Source organism: Vulpes vulpes, chromosome 13, assembly GCF_048418805.1.
Source record: "Vulpes vulpes isolate BD-2025 chromosome 13, VulVul3, whole genome shotgun sequence".
Lineage (NCBI taxonomy): Eukaryota > Metazoa > Chordata > Mammalia > Carnivora > Canidae > Vulpes > Vulpes vulpes.
In genome coordinates, this window is record NC_132792.1 from 117953343 (window position 1) to 117970798 (window position 17456).

Here is a 17456-nt window from a genome sequence, read left to right on the forward strand (position 1 = left end):
GGGCGGGGCCTGGCCCCTCCGGGGGCGGGGCTGGTCCGGAGCCCCCGAGGCGGGGGCGGGACGGGGCGGGGCCTGGTGGCGTCTCCGCACCACCGGGTGAGCCTGGCAGACCCCGCGGCCGCCGCTCCTCGGCGCGCGGCCCAGCACCTGCTGCCCTCGCCCCGCCCGGGGCGCCGCGGCCATGCGGCTGGCGCTGCTCTGGGCCCTGGGGCTCCTGGGCGCGGGCAGCCCTCTGACCTCACGGCCCCTCGCAGATATCGGTGAGTACCCGGCCCGCAGTGGGCGGCGGAGCGGGGAGGACGCACCGGGAGGAGGCGCGGGCTGGAGACCCGCGGAGACCCCCTACCAGAGCGCGGCCCGCCCCGGCTCGCTGTCCTGGCCTGAGGGCCCGGCGATGGAGTGGCTGAAGAAGGAGGGGGATGCCGCTCCCCCCTCCACCGCGGTCATCCTCTGCTCGGTCCCCCCGTGCATTTCCAGGCTCCGGTGCTGGGCACCGAAGGGCCTGGCCCAGCAGCCCCTCGGGATGGTGGGACAGGGTCGCTGCGCCCCGGGACGGACGTCTTCGCCCCTCTGGGGCCTAGCTGACCATTCCACCCAGTGCCAGGGCGCTGAGGGGGGACGGCCCGTAGGGTTTGGCGGAGAGGCTTCCCGGGCTCCCATCCCGGGCCTGAACGGCCAAGGCACACGCACCCTGGTGCTGATGCCACCAGGAACCAGGCGCAGCGAGCGGGAGGGAGTGCGGGAGGAGCTGGGGGAGGGAGAATTAGCCAGGAAAGAGGCTGACACCAACTCCTCCTTGGAAGTTTCACTTCCAGCTGCTGTCTCGGCCTGGGGGCTGGAGGGCGGGCAGGCGGGGTGGGCTGGGCGGAGGAGAGAGGGCCATTGTGGGACCGGGGTGCCCAGGGAGGAAGCTGGGCTGCGGCGAGCGGGTGTGCCCGACAGGGTAGGGCCGACAGGGTAGGGGGTTGTTTAGGGAGGGGTGTTTGCACTGCACACCCAGAAATGGGCGTTCCCGGCAGCTCCGCTGTGAGTGGGCACCGGGCCACCAGGCTTCGCCCAGGCTTGAGAGGCAGCGTTCCTAGGGGGTGACCTCGGGGGAGAAGGAAGGGGGTTCTCCCCGAGGACCTGGGATGGGCACCCCGGGTGGGGAGGGGCAGGTGGGGCACTGGGGTGAAAGTTGGAAGCCCCACAGAAGCCCCTTCTCTTCGGGATTCTCCTCTAAGTCCCAGCATGCAATGCAGGAGTCCTTCAAGCAGAGAAGGGGGGGCCTGTGGCCACCAGCTGTGCCCAATGCTGCTTTGGCTGCCACCTCTCTCAGCACCCTCTCGGGGGTCCTGGGGGCCCTGCAGGTGGCACTGAGGACGAGCATGCAAGGCCAGAGAGGGCCCTGGGTGGACCCTCGGAGCCCCAGATCATTCGGGACCACCCCATGCTCAGCCTAGCAGAGATGCTTCAGGTGAGCCTCTCCCTCCCCTCAAGGGAAGAAATACAGCCCTGCCACCCCACAGAGCCTGGTTTTCAGGCAAAGTGTGGCTGAGGAGCAGGTGGGGGATCTCAGGGTAGCATGGCCAACCCTGGTCTGGCTGCCCCTCCTGCTACAGGCCAGCACCTGGCTTCCCTATGCCTTCCCTCTCTCTCCACATCTGCTCCCACATCTGCCACCGCCCCAGCCGTCCATCTCCACCGGGGAACTCCCGAGGCCAGACCTGCTGCCTGGTCTCCTTCTGTCCATTTTCTCAGGGTTTGGGGGTGGGGGGCTTGGAGAAGGTCAGGGCCACAGCAAACACCCCCCCCTCCCCAATTCTAAAGCTGAGTCAGAGGAAGGGCTGGGGCCTGCACTGGGTCTTCCATGATGCTTCCTCTCTGGGCAGGAAGCCGAGAAGGGGCGGCTCAGATACCTTCCTTGACCTCCCCACACAACCCCCCAGAACAATGCCCCAGGCCGGGCAGGGCTTCCTGGCCCCTCCCTCGGGACCCCCCCTCCCCCCAGTGATCTAATCGTTGGTGCTGTCCTAAGGGCCTGGGGTTTTCTGGTTAGAGAAGATAGGAATTTTGGTCAGGGCCAGGGAGGTGACATGCCCTCTGCTGCCACAGACCAATCTTCCTGAGGCCTTTCGGATCAAATTAGAGTTGGATGGTGACAGTCATATTCTGGAGCTGCTACAGAACAGGTAACAATGCTAGTGATGACGTTAATAATATTGATAACATGGCTCACCCCCATTCAGCATTTACTACATGCTGGGTACTAGCACCTGAACTTATTCAATCCTTATAACCACCGGTAAGGTAGATGCTGTTGTGTCTTACTGTCCTCATTTTCTATATGAAGCAGCCAAGGCACAAAGAGGCTAAATAACTTGCCCAAGGTCACACAGCTAGTATGTGGTAAAAACCAGATTAGAACCCAGGTAGCCTGACAGAGTTTGTGACCAAACCACTATACTCTGCTGCCTTTGGGGGAAGGCTGGCCCCCAGCCACCCCTCTACCCCTGCCAGGCCTCAGTCTATCACCCCACCAACCCCCACCCCCACCCCACCCCCAGGAAGGCAACTGTCGCTGCCTGCCTTTTTTGTCACAGGGACCTAGTCTCAGGCCGCCCGTGGCTGATGCGGTACCAGCCTGATGGCATCCGTGTGGTCAGTGAGGGACACACTCTGGTGAGTCTTGTGCCCTGTTTCTGGCCTGAGGGGAAGAAGAGGGTGTGCCCCTCGAGGGCGCCCTCCCTATAGGACTCAGGAGGACACAGCATATCTTCACCAACAGGCTAGCCTCCTGGTCTCCAGCCTGGCCTGGCCTTCAAGGTTGCACTGCTATTTCTCTGCTGTAGGAGAACTGCTGCTACCAGGGAAGGGTGCAGGGCCACGCAAGCTCCTGGGTCTCTGTCTGCACTTGCTCGGGGCTCAGGTACCAAGGCCACCTCCCCTGCGGAGGGGCGGGGGGCAGTGAGGGGCATGAGGCACAGAGCTGAGAGGCTCTCTGACTTCCTGGGTCTTCCCAGGGGTTTGGTGATCCTGTCCCCAGAGAGAAGTTATATGTTAGACCTTGGGCCTGGGGACCTGCAGGCCCCCCCAAACATCTCCCGGATCCAGGACCTCTTCCTGCCAGGCCACACCTGTGCCCTGAGACAGCATGCATCTGGGCCCACTCAGGCTCCCCTGGAGCAGCCCCCGGGACAACGCCACAGCTGCACTCGGGTGAGGACAAACAGCAAGAGGCTGGGCTTCTGTTGTCCCTGAGGGCCAGGCCCCAGACCCTCAGAGCCCTTTATCCCCAGAACCTTCTAAGGAGCAATTATCCACACCACTGTGTGAACACCATCTCCTTTCCTCTTCCCAGCAACCCTGGGAGGGATGTGCCATCAGTAGCTCATTTGGGTGAGAAAACCAGCTCAGGGAGGTTAGTGACTTGCCCAAAGTCATTCAACTAATAAGTGATATATCCAGGATATACATGCAGGTACTTGGCCTAAAATCCACATCATATGATCCTGAATGCAGAGAGGCCTCCCTTGGCCATGGATGATACAGAATTACCAGTCATAAAACACTATGAATCCAATCTCCTAATTTATAAAACGGGGAACATAGGGTCTCCTGGGTGGTTCGGTCTGTTGGGTGTCTGCCTTCGGCTCAGGTCCTGATCTCAGAGTCCTGAGATCCAGCCACGTGGGGCTCCCTGCTCAGTGAGGAGTCTGCTTCTCCCTCTGCCCCTCCCCCCTGCTTGTGAGCGCACAGCGCGCTCTCTCTCTCACTTTCTCTCTCTCAAATAAATTTAAATATTTTAATTAATTAATTAAAACCTACCTTTCAGGGTTATTGTGAAGATTAATTGAATCTATATGCACAGTGCTTAGAACTATGCCTGAGGTATGAATATATTATGGTGTTAGCTATTTATTTTTTTAAGTTTATTTTTTATTTATCATTTTGAAAGATTTTATTTGTTCACGAGAGACACAGAGAGAAAGGCAGAGAGAGAAACCAACTCCTCGTGGGGAGCCCGATACGGGACTCAATCCCAGGACCACGGGATCACACCCTGAGCCAAAGTCAGATGCTCAACCACTCAGCCACCTAGGCATCCCAAAGTTTATTTTTTAGTAATCTCTACACCCATCATGGGGCTTGAACTCACAACCCCAAGACCAAGAGTCATGCATTCTATCAACTGAGCCAAACACCCCTATTATTATTTTAATTTGGAAAAAGCACTGAATTTGGAGTCGAAAAAGCAGGGCTCTACTCCCAGCTGCATGGCCTACATCTGGGTCCACCTTGGGCAAGTCCCTGGCCTCTCGAATCTCAGTGGTTCATCTGTAAAATGAGCCACATAGGGTGGGAGTGGACACGGCTCAGGCAGCCCCGTGGTGCACCTGATGCTCCTTCTTGCCCACAGCGGCGGCGGGACGTGGTGGCAGAGACCAAGATTATTGAGCTGGTGATAGTGGCCGATCACTCTGAGGTAAGCTTGCTGACCCCTTTATGTCCTCCCCTGACCCCTGCCCACCCCGCCGTTTCACATGCCCATTTCTCTTGACCCACAGACGCAGAGGTACCCGGACTCCCAGCAGCTGCTGAACCGCATGCTGAAAGTGACCTTCCTCTTGGACACAGTGAGTTCCGGGCTGGGCAGCACCCCATTAGCCCTCCCCTCTGGCTGTGGGGGCCTCTCTCCTGAACCCAGTTCTTTCAGTTCTTCCGGCCCCTGAATGTCCGGGTGGTGTTAGTGGGCCTGGAGGCCTGGACCCAGCGCGACCTGGTGGAGATAAGCCAGGACCCAGGCCTCACACTGGACAATTTCCTCCGCTGGCGCCGGGTGGACTTGCTGCCTCGACTGCCCCATGACAGTGCCCAGCTGGTGACGTAAGATCCCCAAGCTCTGCCCCTGTCTGAGGCCTTGAGGCTCTGGCTGCCATGGCTTTGGGCCTGACCTTCGACCTCACAATCCCACAGTGCTACTTCATTCTCTGGGCCCACAGTGGGCATGGCCGTTCAGAACTCCATCTGTTCTCCTGACTTCTCAGGAGGGGTGAATATGGTGAGCCAGTTCAGGTCTCCTCTCTGTTCCCCTTCGTGGACTCCTCACTGGGAGTCCACTTATTCCCCAAAACCCCTACCAACTACCAACCCCCAAGCTCTGGGCCTAGGGGCAGGGCTGTGGGATGTGGCCCCTGCTGTTAGCTCACCAGTCTTTACCTGGGAGGGCTTCCCATTCCCTGGTGGGGGAGGGTAGTGGGGGCCCAGGGTCACAGAGCAAGGGAAGGGAACAGAGCTGAGCCAGATCCCCAGGCTCTTGCCACCCAGGCCTGGGCTCTCCTCTTATTTAGAAGCAATTAAGGAGAGAGGCAGTGCTGAGTGCCCATGAGGTGAGATGGGGAGAACAGGAGCAGTTAGGCTGATGCTGGACCTGGGGTGTCCCCTCCCCAATGCCAGGACCACTCCACCAGTGTCCTGGGAGTTGCATCCTCAATAGCTCACGAGTTGGGCCACAGCTTGGGCCTGGACCACGACTTGCCCGGGAACAGCTGCCCTTGCCCCGGGCCGGCCCCTGCCAAGAGCTGCATCATGGAAGCTTCCACAGAGTGAGTAGCAGTTGGAGGAAGAGGGGTGTGGGGCAGGGGCAGGAGGCCACCACAGCCCCAATCTTTCTTGCCACCATCCCCAGCTTCCTGCCGGGCCTGAACTTCAGCAACTGCAGCCGACAGGCCCTGGAGAAAGCCCTCCTGGATGGGATGGGCAGCTGCCTCTTTGAACGGCTTCCCAGCCTGCCCTCTATGGCCACTGTGTGTGGGAATATGTTTGTGGAGCCTGGAGAACAGTGTGATTGTGGCTTCCCGGACGTGAGCCCCTCCCCCAGAACCTCACCCCACTGGCTTCTATGACCCCCTCCCTGGGCTCATTACCCCTCCTACCCCTCTGGAAAGCCAGAGCCCCCCGTGGCTCTAAAGGGACCAGATACCCCTCTGCACACCTCCCTGTCTGTGGGGACGGCACATGGAGTGTGGGGCTCTGGCTTTCCCTTGCCATGTGTACCCTTCGGGGTCGGGCTCCCAGAGGACGGGCAGGGATGGCTCCCAAGCCTGCTCTGATACGAGATCACTCTGCCCTCAGGACTGCACTGACCCCTGCTGTGACTACTTCACCTGCCAGCTGAGGCCAGGGGCACAGTGTGCATCTAATGGGCTCTGCTGTCAAAACTGCCAGGTGGGCACAGACCGGACTGGCCGGCCACCCGAAGCTCATCTGCTGAGCGTCAGGATGGAAAGGGTGACCCTCAGGGCCCTGGTTGGACCCGCCCAGCACTCACACACTGCTACACCCTCACCCCACAGCTGCGCCCGGCTGGCTGGCAGTGCCGTCCTGCCCGAGGGGACTGCGACTTACCCGAATTCTGTCCAGGAGACAGCTCCCATTGCCCTCCTGATGTCAGCCTGGGTGACGGCGAGCCATGTGCAGGGGGACAGGCTGTGTGTGTACAAGGGCGCTGTGCTTCCTACGCCCAGCAGTGCCAGGCTCTCTGGGGACCAGGGGCCCAGCCCACTGCACCACTTTGCCTCATTGCTGCCAATACTCGAGGGGATGCATTTGGGAGCTGTGGGCGCAGCCCTAACGGCAGCTACATGTCCTGTGCCCCTAAGTAAGTGTGGAGCTTGGGTTCCCCTCTGGGTGTGTGGGAGCCTTGACCTGACCCTGCCCCTCATCCCTTCCTTCAGAGATGCCATGTGTGGACAGCTCCAGTGCCAGGGGGGTCAGGCCCAGCCTCTGCTGGGCTCAGCCCGGGATCTGCACTGGGAGGTGCTAGAAGCCAACGGGACCCAGCCAAGGCTGAACTGCAGCTGGGTCCACCTGGACCTGGGTGACGATGTGGCCCAGCCCCTCCTAGCGCTGCCCGGCACAGCCTGTGGTCCTGACCTGGTAAGCAATCTGAGTGGGCAGAGCCAAGAGGGGAGGGCCCTCTGGGGCACAGAAAGCAGTGCCATGGCCTCACTGGCCACCAGTGTAAAAGACTCAGACTCTGGGGAGTGAGGGGGGGGTGGGTTCAGACTCATACTTCAGACAGCAAGTTCTGTCATCCTGTTAGCCTCGGCTTCTCCAGCTTGTGGCTTCAGCCATCCTGGCCTCCTGGTGCTAGGAAAGCTTTGTGAAAATGTGATCTTTCTTCTCCCTGGGGCAGATATGCATTGACCATCAGTGCCAGCCCGTGGACGTCCTGCGTGCCCAGGAATGTCGAAGCAAATGTCACGGGCACGGGGTGAGCTGGCATGGGGGATACAGAAGGGGAGCAGGGAGCCCCCAACAAGGCCAGTGATGGTGGGCTTTGGACACACACATACCTATGTTCCAATCCTCGTTCTACTCCTTCCTGGCTGTGTAACCTGGGCCAGATAATTAACCTCCAGTCCCCTCTGAGCTTTTCTTAGCCATCCAATGGGCAGATAACAGTACCCACTTCCCAGGATCCCTGAGATGAGCATGAGAGCGCCTGGCATAAGACCTGGCTTGGAGAAGGCGCTAACCCAGTTAGGTGGATTTTATTTCCTCTGGCATGGACACAGGCTCTCTCTGCCCACCCCATCATCCCCAGCACACCTTCCAATTGTAGACATAGGAGATCCTGAAAAGCTGGGGACAGGGAAACGTGACCCCAGAGTGCAGAGCCCCTCATCGCTCAACCTGTCACCCCCCTAGGTCTGTGACAGCAAAGGACATTGCCACTGTGAGGAGGGCTGGGCCCCCCCTGACTGCACCAGCCATGTCAGAGGTAGCTGGGGGACAGGGGCAGCCGGGAGGGCAACACGGCTTAGCCTTTACCATCCCCCCTTCCTGACCTCTTCCTCACCCCCACCCATCCTCTGACCACTTCACCTCCATGCCCACCCTCTCCCCCTTCCCCAGTGTAGGATTCCTAGCCCTGCCCACCTTCAAACCTGCCCTCACCCCACAGCAACCAGCTCCCTGACCACAGGGCTGCCCCTCAGCCTCCTGTTGGTGGTAGTCTTGGTGCTGCTTGGTGCCAGCTACTGGCACCGTGCTCGCCTGCGTCAACGACTCTGTCAGCTCAAAGGGCCCAGCTGCCAGTACAGGTACCTGCTCCCTCAACAGCTCTGGGGTCCTGGCCCCACCCCCGCCAGAGCCCCTCAGACCACCCCATGCACCCTCCGTCCCCTCCGTGTGCCGCATAACTCCTTACTCACGCACAGACCCATGGAGGGTAGCTGGAAGCCAGGGCCACTTATGCCCCTGAGCCCCTGAGCTAAGTAGGTGGAGTCCTCCCCACATCTGATCGGCCCTAAACTGCACATGAGCTGCTCTCCCAGGAGCTGCAAAGGGACCACCCCACCCAAGGGTCGCATGTGGGTGGAGAGCACAGTCTGAGCCTGGATCCTCTTCCTCCTTGCTTTTCTCCATGGTCAGAGCGGCCCAGTCCGGTCCCTCAGAATGCCCAGGACCCCCACAGAGGGTCCTGCTGATGCCAGGGGCCAAGGTAAGTAATGGATAGCAGAGGAGAGACGCCCCCCTTGTCCAGGCATCTAACGTGGGCCCTAGGGTGGGGGTACTAAAGGCCCTAGATGCAGAGAAAGACCCCCAGGGCCCAGGAGTCAGCCGGAGGAGCCAGGGCCAGCCCTTCCTACACCCCCTACGTTCACCCTCCCCTGCCCCAGCTGCAGGCCCAGAAGCAGAATCCAGCCTGGAGTGGGGAGGGGCAGTCACCTAGGAGGGTCTGCTGAGTCCTTTGAGCTGGCCAAGCTGGTGGCTTTGAGAGGTGGGTCTGTGGGTGCTCCCAGCAGGGGCCCCTGGAGGATGCAGGGCTCAGAAATGGCCTTCAGTGTGCCACTACCTGCTGAGGCCCAGGTCACCATGTGTAGAAGGGCTGCTGCACGCCCCGCAAGCCCTCTGGAGCTGATGACGGGGTATGTGTGTGGAGGTGGTCTGCATGCTCACCCCACCACTGGTCACCCCCTCTGCATGCAACTGAATAACCGCATGCACAGTCTCCCACCTCCCCTGGGGCCCTGGTTGCCCTCCCCAGGCACTAACCCCTCTCTGCTCACATCTCTCTGCTCCCTTTCCCCTCCCCCACCCCACCCTGCCTGCCTGCTCCTCCTGCTCTCTCAGCAGGCTGGTATTCTTGGCTTCCCAGCACCCCCCTCCAGACCGCTGCCTCCTGACCCTCTGCCCAAGAGACTCCAGGTAAATCCAGGCCAGGCCCCGCCCTGACCCAGGGCAGGTGGGAGGCTTGGTGCCCAGCTGCAGTTCCCACCCCTGTTCCCTGCCAGTAGCGCTCTCTGTGAGGGGACCAGGGTGCCCCTTGGCCTGCAGACACTCTGAGCCCCAGCAGCAGCAAAGGGTGAGCCCCTTGTTTTCTACCACCACCTGGTGGTCAGTGGCAGGACTGCAGCCGGCCCGGGACACCGCTGTGACCCATCCCTTCCTCCCCTGAGGCTTCTGCTGGCAGAACCCCAAGCCCTGTGCTCATGTCCCCATTCTCTCCTGCCCCCTGGCTGACTTTGCATGTTGAACTGAACCCCTCAAGAAAACCACTGCATGCTCACTTGCCCCTGGCCATGCTCTCACAGCACTGCCCATCTCTCTGTCCAGGCTGAGCTGGCTGACCGGCCCAATCCCCCCACCCGCCCTCTGCCCGCTGACCCGGTGGTGAGGCACCCGAAGGTAACAGTGTGGGGAGAGAAGGGTGCAGCCTCTCCCCCACCCAGGGCTGTGGTGCTTATTGTCCTGGCAGTGGTGGCCATGGCGAGGTGCCCCCTCTGTGTGTGAGGACACCCCCCCCCCCCCGTGTCCTTTAACGGTGACAGGTTTGTGTGGAAACAAAGGTGATCTCTGGAGCCGGCCCCACAAGCTGGGGTCCCCCAGCAACAAGAGTGGGCAATATGACATCTCCTCCCAAGCCAGCCTCCTGCTTTCTCTCTCACCCTCAGGGGCCTGCCAAGCCCCCTCCCCCGAGGAAGCCACTGCCTGCCAACCCCCAGGGCCGGGGCCCTTCGGGTGACCTGCCTGGCCCAGGAGCTGGAATCCCGCCTCTAGTGGTACCATCCAGGTAGGCTCCGAGGGGCGCGGAGGGGCGCGGTGGGGCGCGAATGGTCTGCGGAAAGGGGGACTTCTGACCTTTTTTTCTGGGCTTCCCGCACCCCAGGCCTGCGCCGCCGCCCCCAGCAGCGTCCTCCTCGCTCTACCTCTGACCTCTGCTGAGGTTCCGCTGCCTTCAGCCCCGACATAGGACTTCCAGGGGCGGACCGGCCCTGGGCGTGCCCCGCGATGACCGAAGGAGCCGGAGCCTGGTCGCGGCGGAGCAGGCACCTTCAGACCCCCAGCACTCCTGCGCGCCGACCCGCCCACGAAGCCTGTGGCGGGAAGTGGGGAGGGGCTGGGTGCCAGACTGGGCCGAGAGGGTGCCCACAGCCGGTCCCTGCTCTGGTGCAATAAACGTGAGGTCTGGGGAGCGTGCCTGGGACTTTTCTCCGCTCCGGGAAGGCCGCGCGCCCTGCTGCGGTTCCAGGGCTGGCCGCCAGGAGGCGCTGCCGCCTCGAACGAGGGCGAGCGTCCGGGGCTGGGTCCGCGTGTATCCCCGGGACGCTCGCGGTAGCTTTCTGCCTGGTCTGCGACGACTCTGCGCAGCCAGGACCGCAGAGAGCTGGTAAGACCCGTGCCGCTCCCCGCCGCCGAGTCCTCGCCCTCAAGGCTGCACGACCCCACGGACGGCTGTCCACGAAGCGGCCCAGCTGTTGGACCCGCCGTCCCCACCCTCTGACCAGTGGCTGGGAAAAGTGGATCTGGCTGGTGTTCTCAGCGCCCCGGAGCCGGGGCGGAGCGGGGCGGCGGCTCCCACGATCCCAAGGCCGTGCACCTGCCGCCTCCCCCTCGCCTGCCCCACCTGAGGGCTTGGGAACAAAGGTGCTTTGTATAGGCCGCCACCGCACCGCCTCATTATTTCAGCTTCGGGAATGGGGCCGCGCGAGCCCCCAGCCCAGAACGAAGGTGTGGGGCGGGAAGAGATAGGCGCCAACCCTCAGGTGGGCACGAGCTCCCCGCGAAGGCTCTGGGAGGGGGGCGGGTGGGGGAGTCCCAGGAGGCGATGTGTCCCTTCCCCTCGCGCTACCCCTGGACGGTCAAGGAAAGATGGGCAGTACCCCCTAAGGTGGCCCCGGACGGGCTTCGTGGATCCTCGCGCGTGCCCCACTTTTCCTCTCTCTGGCCAAAGGCGGCGTGCCCCTATTAAATCTTCCAAATGTGTGATGAGGCTCCCTACCCGGTACGAACGCAGACACGAAAGACGCGACCTCCCTAAAACGAACTCGCCGACGGTGCACGCGTGGCCCTGCCCGCCCCCTCGCGACGCGGGGCAGCCGGGGTGGGAGCGTGGAGAGCCTGGCGTGAGCCTCGGCGCACGGAGGGTTAACAGGAGTTGGCTCGGAGTAGGGAGGCGGGGGCGCGCCCCCATTGGTGGAAAGTTACCCGGAGGCGTGGCCCGCGAGTCTCCGCACCCCACCCCCCGTTCCGCACCCCCCCCCACCTCCACTTTGTACCTTTCTCGCCGCGGCGGCGGAGCGGGCCGGTACCGGCCGGACCAGACCAGAGCGGACCCCAGGGGCGATGCGGCTGCTGCCCCTGCTGCGGACTGTCCTCTGGGCCGCGCTCCTCAGCTCCCCGCTGCGTGGGGGCTCCGGCCTCCGCCACGCTGTCTACTGGAACTCCAGTAACCCCAGGTAGCCGGGCCGAACCCGGCCGACCGCGGCCCGGGCCTGCGCGCTCCCGGCCCCGGCGCGCGCCCCACTCTGGTTCTGTGCGCGGCGCCGCCTGGGCCCGGCCGCGCGCCGGGGCTCCTTTGTTTGAGCCGGCGGGGGGAGGGGGAGGGAGGGGCGAGGCGCGCCCGAGGCTCCCCCCGCCCGCACGTGTTGGGGGGCGGGCGGAGGACCCCCGCTCCGAAAGCGGAAAGTGGGAGCTGGGAGCTGGGGGGGCCCTGGCCTGCGCTCCGGGCCCCGCCCCCTCGCTTCTCCCTGCTCTCCCGCTGTTCCACCGGCCTCCGGCCGGAGCTGGGGCGGGCGGTCTGGAGAGGAAGGGAGGGGGCTTCACTCTCGGGAAAGAACGTGCTGTACCCTCCTGCTCGCTCGGCCTCCTGATCCCATTCGCTTCTGCGTTCATCTCCATCATCCTCCGTCCTTCTATTTCTGACCTGTCTCGGCCCTGCTCCTCCAGCTGAATCACCTTCGGGCAAATCGTTTGACTCCGTAACCTTACTTACCTCATCTGTAAAATGGGCTAATACCACCTGGTATTCTGGGAAATCAGGCGTGTGGGAGAGAGGTGTCGGCTGTTCAGATACAAACTATTATTTCTTTCTCCCGAGCCTTTGAACCTCGGTATTTTGGACTGTTTTCATTTCTTTGCGCAGTTCTCCCTGTCTCTCTTTGCTTTCTCCATCTGCTTGCCTTTCTGATTTTCTCCTCAAAGCCAATCTGTGACTCTGTTCATTTGTTCACTCACCAGCGTTTGGACGCAGTGTACCGTGTGCCAGGACATGTGCTAGGATGCTAGCTATAGCAGATGGGACCCCAGCTCTAGCCTCTGGGAGCCCAAGAGACCCCCAGGGCGGGCAGGCATGAAGAGGGTCATTACAATACCCACAGCACGTGATCACAGCCATTGTGCTCCCAGGGCCACATCCCCCTCGGTTCCAGACCAGTGCCTCCGAATCCCTTGGAAAACTTGTTAGAAATTCAGGTTCCTAGCCCCCAACCCTGAGGTTTCTGGCTAATTCATTCAATCTGCAAATATTTATTGAGCGTTGGGGCAGGACCCATTTCCCGGTGCTCGGGATGCTATGGAACCATCAGACCAAGGCCCAGCTTTGGTCCTATCCCACTGAGCTGGACCCAGGAATCTACATTTCTGATCAGAACTTCAGATACAGGTGGTCCTTAGACCACCCATTGTGGCATGGCTAGAGGGGGCGCTCATAAGTCAGGCTGGACTGTGTGTGGTAGTGAAGGCGGAAGAAGGCTCATAATGTGTAATGCTGTGGGGGGCAACCTATCCCAGCTCTTCCATCCTGGCTCCCACAGGCCATTCCCAAGAGGTTGGGAACGGAGTCCTGAGCAGGCCAAAGATGAGTGGATATCTGGAGGTGCCTCCCTTCCATGTCTGACATTTCCTTGTCCTGAAAAGGAAAAAGAAAAAACAAGCCCCCCCCCCATCCACTCTCTCTCTCTCTCTCTCTTTTTTTTTTTTTTTTTTTTTTTTGATGGCAGCCTTCTTGTCAGTATTGGATTGAGAGCTATCAAGTAGGCTTCCTCCCTCTGCTTCTGTCGAAGAGGCCTCAGTCCCTGCAGCCGGTGACTGCACTGCAGGCCCAGATCACACCACCGCCCCTATGCCCCAGTGTCTTTGCAGCAGCTGCCCACCAAATATCTAGCAAGTGCACAAGGCTATGTCAGGCCCTCTGCTGGGCACTGGAGCCAGAGAGCTGGTGGCAGCACCAACCTGAAGATGTAGGGTGTGCTGAGTGGCCCTGTTACCCTTGAGCCCCACAGTCCTGGGCACTGAGTCCCTACATCCCCCAATGCCTGCGAATTGGTTACTTCCCTCATTTCTTGGCTCTGTCTTAAGAGTTGTAAGGCTGGGAAACTGAGGCCTTCCTGAGCTGCTCCCTCCCTCGTGGGTGGGGGAGAGGCTGGCAGGTATCACGGGGAGGTCTTTCTGACCCTCGTGCCCCAGGCGAGCTGCCCCTGCCCCTTCAGCCCACACCTGCTTTACCTGCCTTATGCCTGCAGGCTACTGGGAGGAGACGCCGTGGTCGAGCTGGACCTGAACGATTACCTAGATATCTTCTGTCCACACTACGAGGGCCCAGGGCCCCCTGACGGCCCCGAGACATTCGCTTTATATATGGTGGACCGGCCAGGCTATGAGGCCTGCCAGGCCCAGGGCCCAGGTGCCTTCAAGCGCTGGGAGTGTGCCCTCCCCTTTGCTCCCTTTGGACCTGTCCGGTTCTCCGAAAAAATTCAACGCTTCACACCCTTCTCCCTTGGCTTTGAGTTCTTGCCTGGAGAAACCTACTACTACATCTGTGAGTAACCAGGGCACAATGCCGGGGATGGGGCACCCTGCCACTGCCTGGTCAAGGCAGAGAACCCCAGCTGGGGAGAAAGGAGGGGTCTGGGAATGAAGGGGGAACTTGAGTCCACAGCAGGGGGGTCTCAACAGCCGGCAGGGGGGGGTCTACAGGGGACCTGAGTTGACGAGGGAGGGGGGAATTCTACAGTGGGGGACCTGAGTGTACAGCAGGAGAGGTCTACAGTGGGAGGGACCTGACTTTACAATGGGGGGAGAGTCTACAGTGGGAGGGGTCTACAGCAGGGGGACCTGAATCTACAGCAGGTGGGGGGTCTACAGTGGGGGGACCTGAGTCTACAGTGGGGGGAGGTTTTCCAGTGGGGGAGGAGTCTACAGCAAGGACGAGAAAGCAAGAGGAGCCAGGAAAGGGGACACGATGGGGGGAACGGGTGGGGCCTGGCATCAGGGTGTGGAGCAGAAGTCAGGGAAGGCTTTCCAGGAGCCCGAGGGAAGATACAGATCAGAAGGGTCTGAAGGAGCTCGAGGGGGGCAGACTCGCCTTTACTAATGTCTTCCTCCCAATTCCCCACCATCCAGCGGTACCACCTCCTGAGAGTTCTGGCATGTGTCTGAGGCTCCAGGTGTCTGTCTGCTGCAAGGAGAGCAGTAAGTGGGCTGGAGTATGGGGAGCAACCCTTCTGGCGAGGGTGGGGCCCTCGGAGGGAAGGAGGCACGGGAGAATCTGGGAGCACCAGACCCTGTGGGGTCTAAGTGGGGCTTTTTGCTGTGGCCTTTTCTCCCCCCCTTTATCTTTGTGGGAGCTTCCACTGTACCGTTTCATGCGGGGCCAAGGACATGCTATCTCTAGGGCCACAGCTTTCAGGCCTCAGCTGAACTGGGACCCTGGGACAGGAGTGAAGAGCCCAGGGCCAGGGCAGGAAGGAGGCCGCTGAAGGGGAGGGTCCCTGAAGGGGAGGGTCCCTCAGCACTGCCCCTCCCTCACAGGGTCAGAATCAGCCCATCCTGTTGGAAGCCCTGGAGAGAGCGGCAGGTCAGGGTGGCAAGGGGGGGGTGCTCTCAGCCCCCTCTGTCTCTTGCTGCTCTTGCTGCTCCCAATTCTGCGTCTCCTGCGAGTTCTCTGAGCCAAGTGGACCCCTCTGCCACCCCCAGGAGCGAGAGCCCTCCCAAGACTCCCTGCAGGAGCTGCCCTCCCCTCCCCACTGCCACTTGAGCTGGTATGTCAACCAGCCAGAACAATGGAAGAGTGGGGGGGGAGCGGGGGGGGGGCAGGTCAGAGGGTCTGAGGTGAGCCTTCCAGGGGCTGGCCCTTTATTACAGGCTGAAGAGAAGCTGCAGGGCAACTGCACACAGCCCTGGGCATGCTGGAGCCCAGGGTCAGAACATAGGGTCTCTGTCAGCTGCTTTGATGTTCTCATTCTGCCCCCTAGATTCTCTGGGGTTTAGTGGGATTTAGCCCTTGAGTCTGTTGGGGCCAAGATGGAAGACCTGGGCACAGGTGGATCACCAGACCAGGGCAAAGAAGCAGCCCAGGCCTGCCCTCTGTGTCCAGTACCCTGTGGGCAGCATTTCCCCTCCCCAAGGGGTCACTCACTTGTCTTCTATGAAGACGGACTTGCCATGAGGTTGAATATCATGCCAGTTTGTATTTTTATAAGTGTCTGGACCAAACACTCAATAAACCACCCAACTTTTTGTTGCTGTCCCCCATCTACTACCCTCTGGCTCCTTCCTTGGCACCAGGACTCCCTGTGGCCTTTGCTCTCAGCTTCAATTGGCCTGACCTCCATGCCAGCTGTGCCCAGGCCATCCATTCCAGGCCTCGGTGGGTACCCCTCTGGGCAGTATGTGGGTACCCCTCTGGGCAGTATGCGGTGGGTGCCAGCAGCAGCTGTAGACCTTGGCACCCTCTCCCCACTCCCTAGCCGACTTCCTGTGCCAAGGAGGGGGCAGATGCTCCTGACAGCCCACCCACTTGGGGCACTGGCCAAACTCTGGTAGCTCAAGCAGGGAGCTTGGGCAAAATCCAGCGCTGCTGGAGGGAGAGCACCTGAGTTTCAGAATGCCTGGGTCCCTGAGCACTGGGCATCCTTCCTCCTCCCCAAGAGCGGGCTGGGAGGCGCCTGGCCTAGAACTGGGAAGGTGGGGTCAGATCAAAGCCTCCTTCCCCAGCGGTTTCTTTGTTCTTTGCTTTTATAAGGAGGAGGGGGTGGGGCCGAAGAGGGAGGAGGGCCCCTCTGCTCTCAGCCCCACACTGTCTCTCCCATCTTTGGCAGGCGAGGCTGTGGTCCCCCCAAGCCCAGCCGCATCTCTCCTTATGAACGGTGTCCTGGGTGGGGCCCGGGGAAGGGGTGCCACTGCCCTCTCAGCTGTGCCCCAACCGCCCCCAGGGCCCCGCAGCCTCGGCTGGCATCGTGCCCGCCCGCCTGGCACCGAGCCAGCAATCGATAGGTGGATGTTGTGCTGATTAGCTCGGCCGGGCTGCGGCAGCGAGAGGCGGCGTGTGAACAAGGGGGGGGGGGGGCGACGGGCGCGGGGCAGCCGGGGGGGGGGGGGGCCGGGAGGCCGACAGACGTGGGAGCTTTGGAAATCGAGGCCCCTCCCCCACCCCGGACACACCCCGTCGGACCCCGCTCCCTCTGTGGCTTCCCGGGCTCTAGGTGAGGGGGGAGGACACCACCGCGGGCGGGCCAGACGCCGGCGCCCCCTCCCCCATTCGAGGCCCCTTTCGGAAAGCGCCTCGTCTGGAGGTGCACGTGCCCGCGTGTTGCCCGCGTGTTCGCGCGTCCGCAGCCCCGCTAGGGTCCTTAGCGGACTGCAGGGGCCAGGGGGCTCCGAGCGGTAGCATCTGAGCTGGAGGATGAGCTACGGCGCCATCCTCTGGCCCCGGGTTCGAGCTGCGCCCCTACTGTCATCCAGGGGGGTGTCCGTGAGTGGCCGTGGAGACCGAGAGCACTGCTGCCACCCACACCAGGAGCCGTAGGCGGGGCGTGCGGGGGCGACTGGGGACGGTGGGAGTCTCACCCTGTGGCCAGCCTCCCAGACCCCCTCGCCAACCCTCCCGGTGACGCGGGGGGCGCGGGAGGCCGGGGCAGCTGTCTCCCACTCGGCACTGGAATGCACGCCCTTAGCGGGCTGCCCTCTCCAGGCAGGTGCCTCAGCCCACGCCCCAGCGGCCAGGCAGGGGCGCGACGGTCGCAATCTCCAGCCCCCCCCCCCCCCCCCCGCCCCCGTCCTTTCCTCACAGCTGGCCCTGTGCCTTCAGCAGGGTCAGCCCTGGGGCGCGCCCCCCAGACGGGGCCGAGGCGGGCCGGAAGGGCCCGGGCAGCCTTCCGTGACTGGGCCCGACCCTTGAGAAGGCCTGG

General features: G+C 62.0%; 2 protein-coding genes across 24 annotated transcripts; both read left to right on the forward strand.

Moving 5' to 3' along the window:
• The first annotated feature begins 58 nt into the window (after window positions 1-58).
• On the forward strand, window positions 59-10462 carry ADAM15 (ADAM metallopeptidase domain 15). Of its 23 annotated transcripts, none has more exons than XR_011996269.1 (24): window positions 59-260; window positions 1350-1456; window positions 2095-2171; window positions 2583-2661; window positions 2832-2908; window positions 3003-3198; window positions 4400-4465; window positions 4548-4616; window positions 4697-4866; window positions 4957-5041; window positions 5437-5585; window positions 5669-5843; window positions 6115-6207; window positions 6336-6640; window positions 6717-6918; window positions 7178-7255; window positions 7693-7765; window positions 7949-8087; window positions 8419-8488; window positions 8667-8767; window positions 9124-9195; window positions 9604-9675; window positions 9942-10060; window positions 10157-10462. XR_011996269.1 is itself a non-coding variant. In XM_025997189.2 (23 exons), the coding sequence occupies exons 1-23, from the start codon at window positions 182-184 to the stop codon at window positions 10200-10202; spliced, it is 2601 nt and encodes an 866-aa protein (XP_025852974.1). In that variant the 5' UTR covers window positions 59-181; the 3' UTR covers window positions 10203-10462. The 23 variants fall into 23 exon arrangements, 18 of the variants coding, with proteins under 18 accessions (XP_025852974.1, XP_025852975.1, XP_025852976.1 ...); XR_011996265.1 differs by having other exon boundaries at window positions 67-260; window positions 1224-1456; XR_011996267.1 differs by lacking the exon at window positions 8667-8767 and adding an exon at window positions 8790-8915 and having other exon boundaries at window positions 67-260; window positions 1224-1456.
• Window positions 10463-11452: 990 nt separating this feature from the next.
• On the forward strand, window positions 11453-15801 carry EFNA4 (ephrin A4). The gene is made up of 4 exons (XM_025997200.2): window positions 11453-11726; window positions 13791-14086; window positions 14671-14739; window positions 15079-15801. The coding sequence occupies exons 1-4, from the start codon at window positions 11614-11616 to the stop codon at window positions 15213-15215; spliced, it is 615 nt and encodes a 204-aa protein (XP_025852985.1). The 5' UTR covers window positions 11453-11613; the 3' UTR covers window positions 15216-15801.
• The last annotated feature ends 1655 nt before the right edge of the window (window positions 15802-17456 follow it).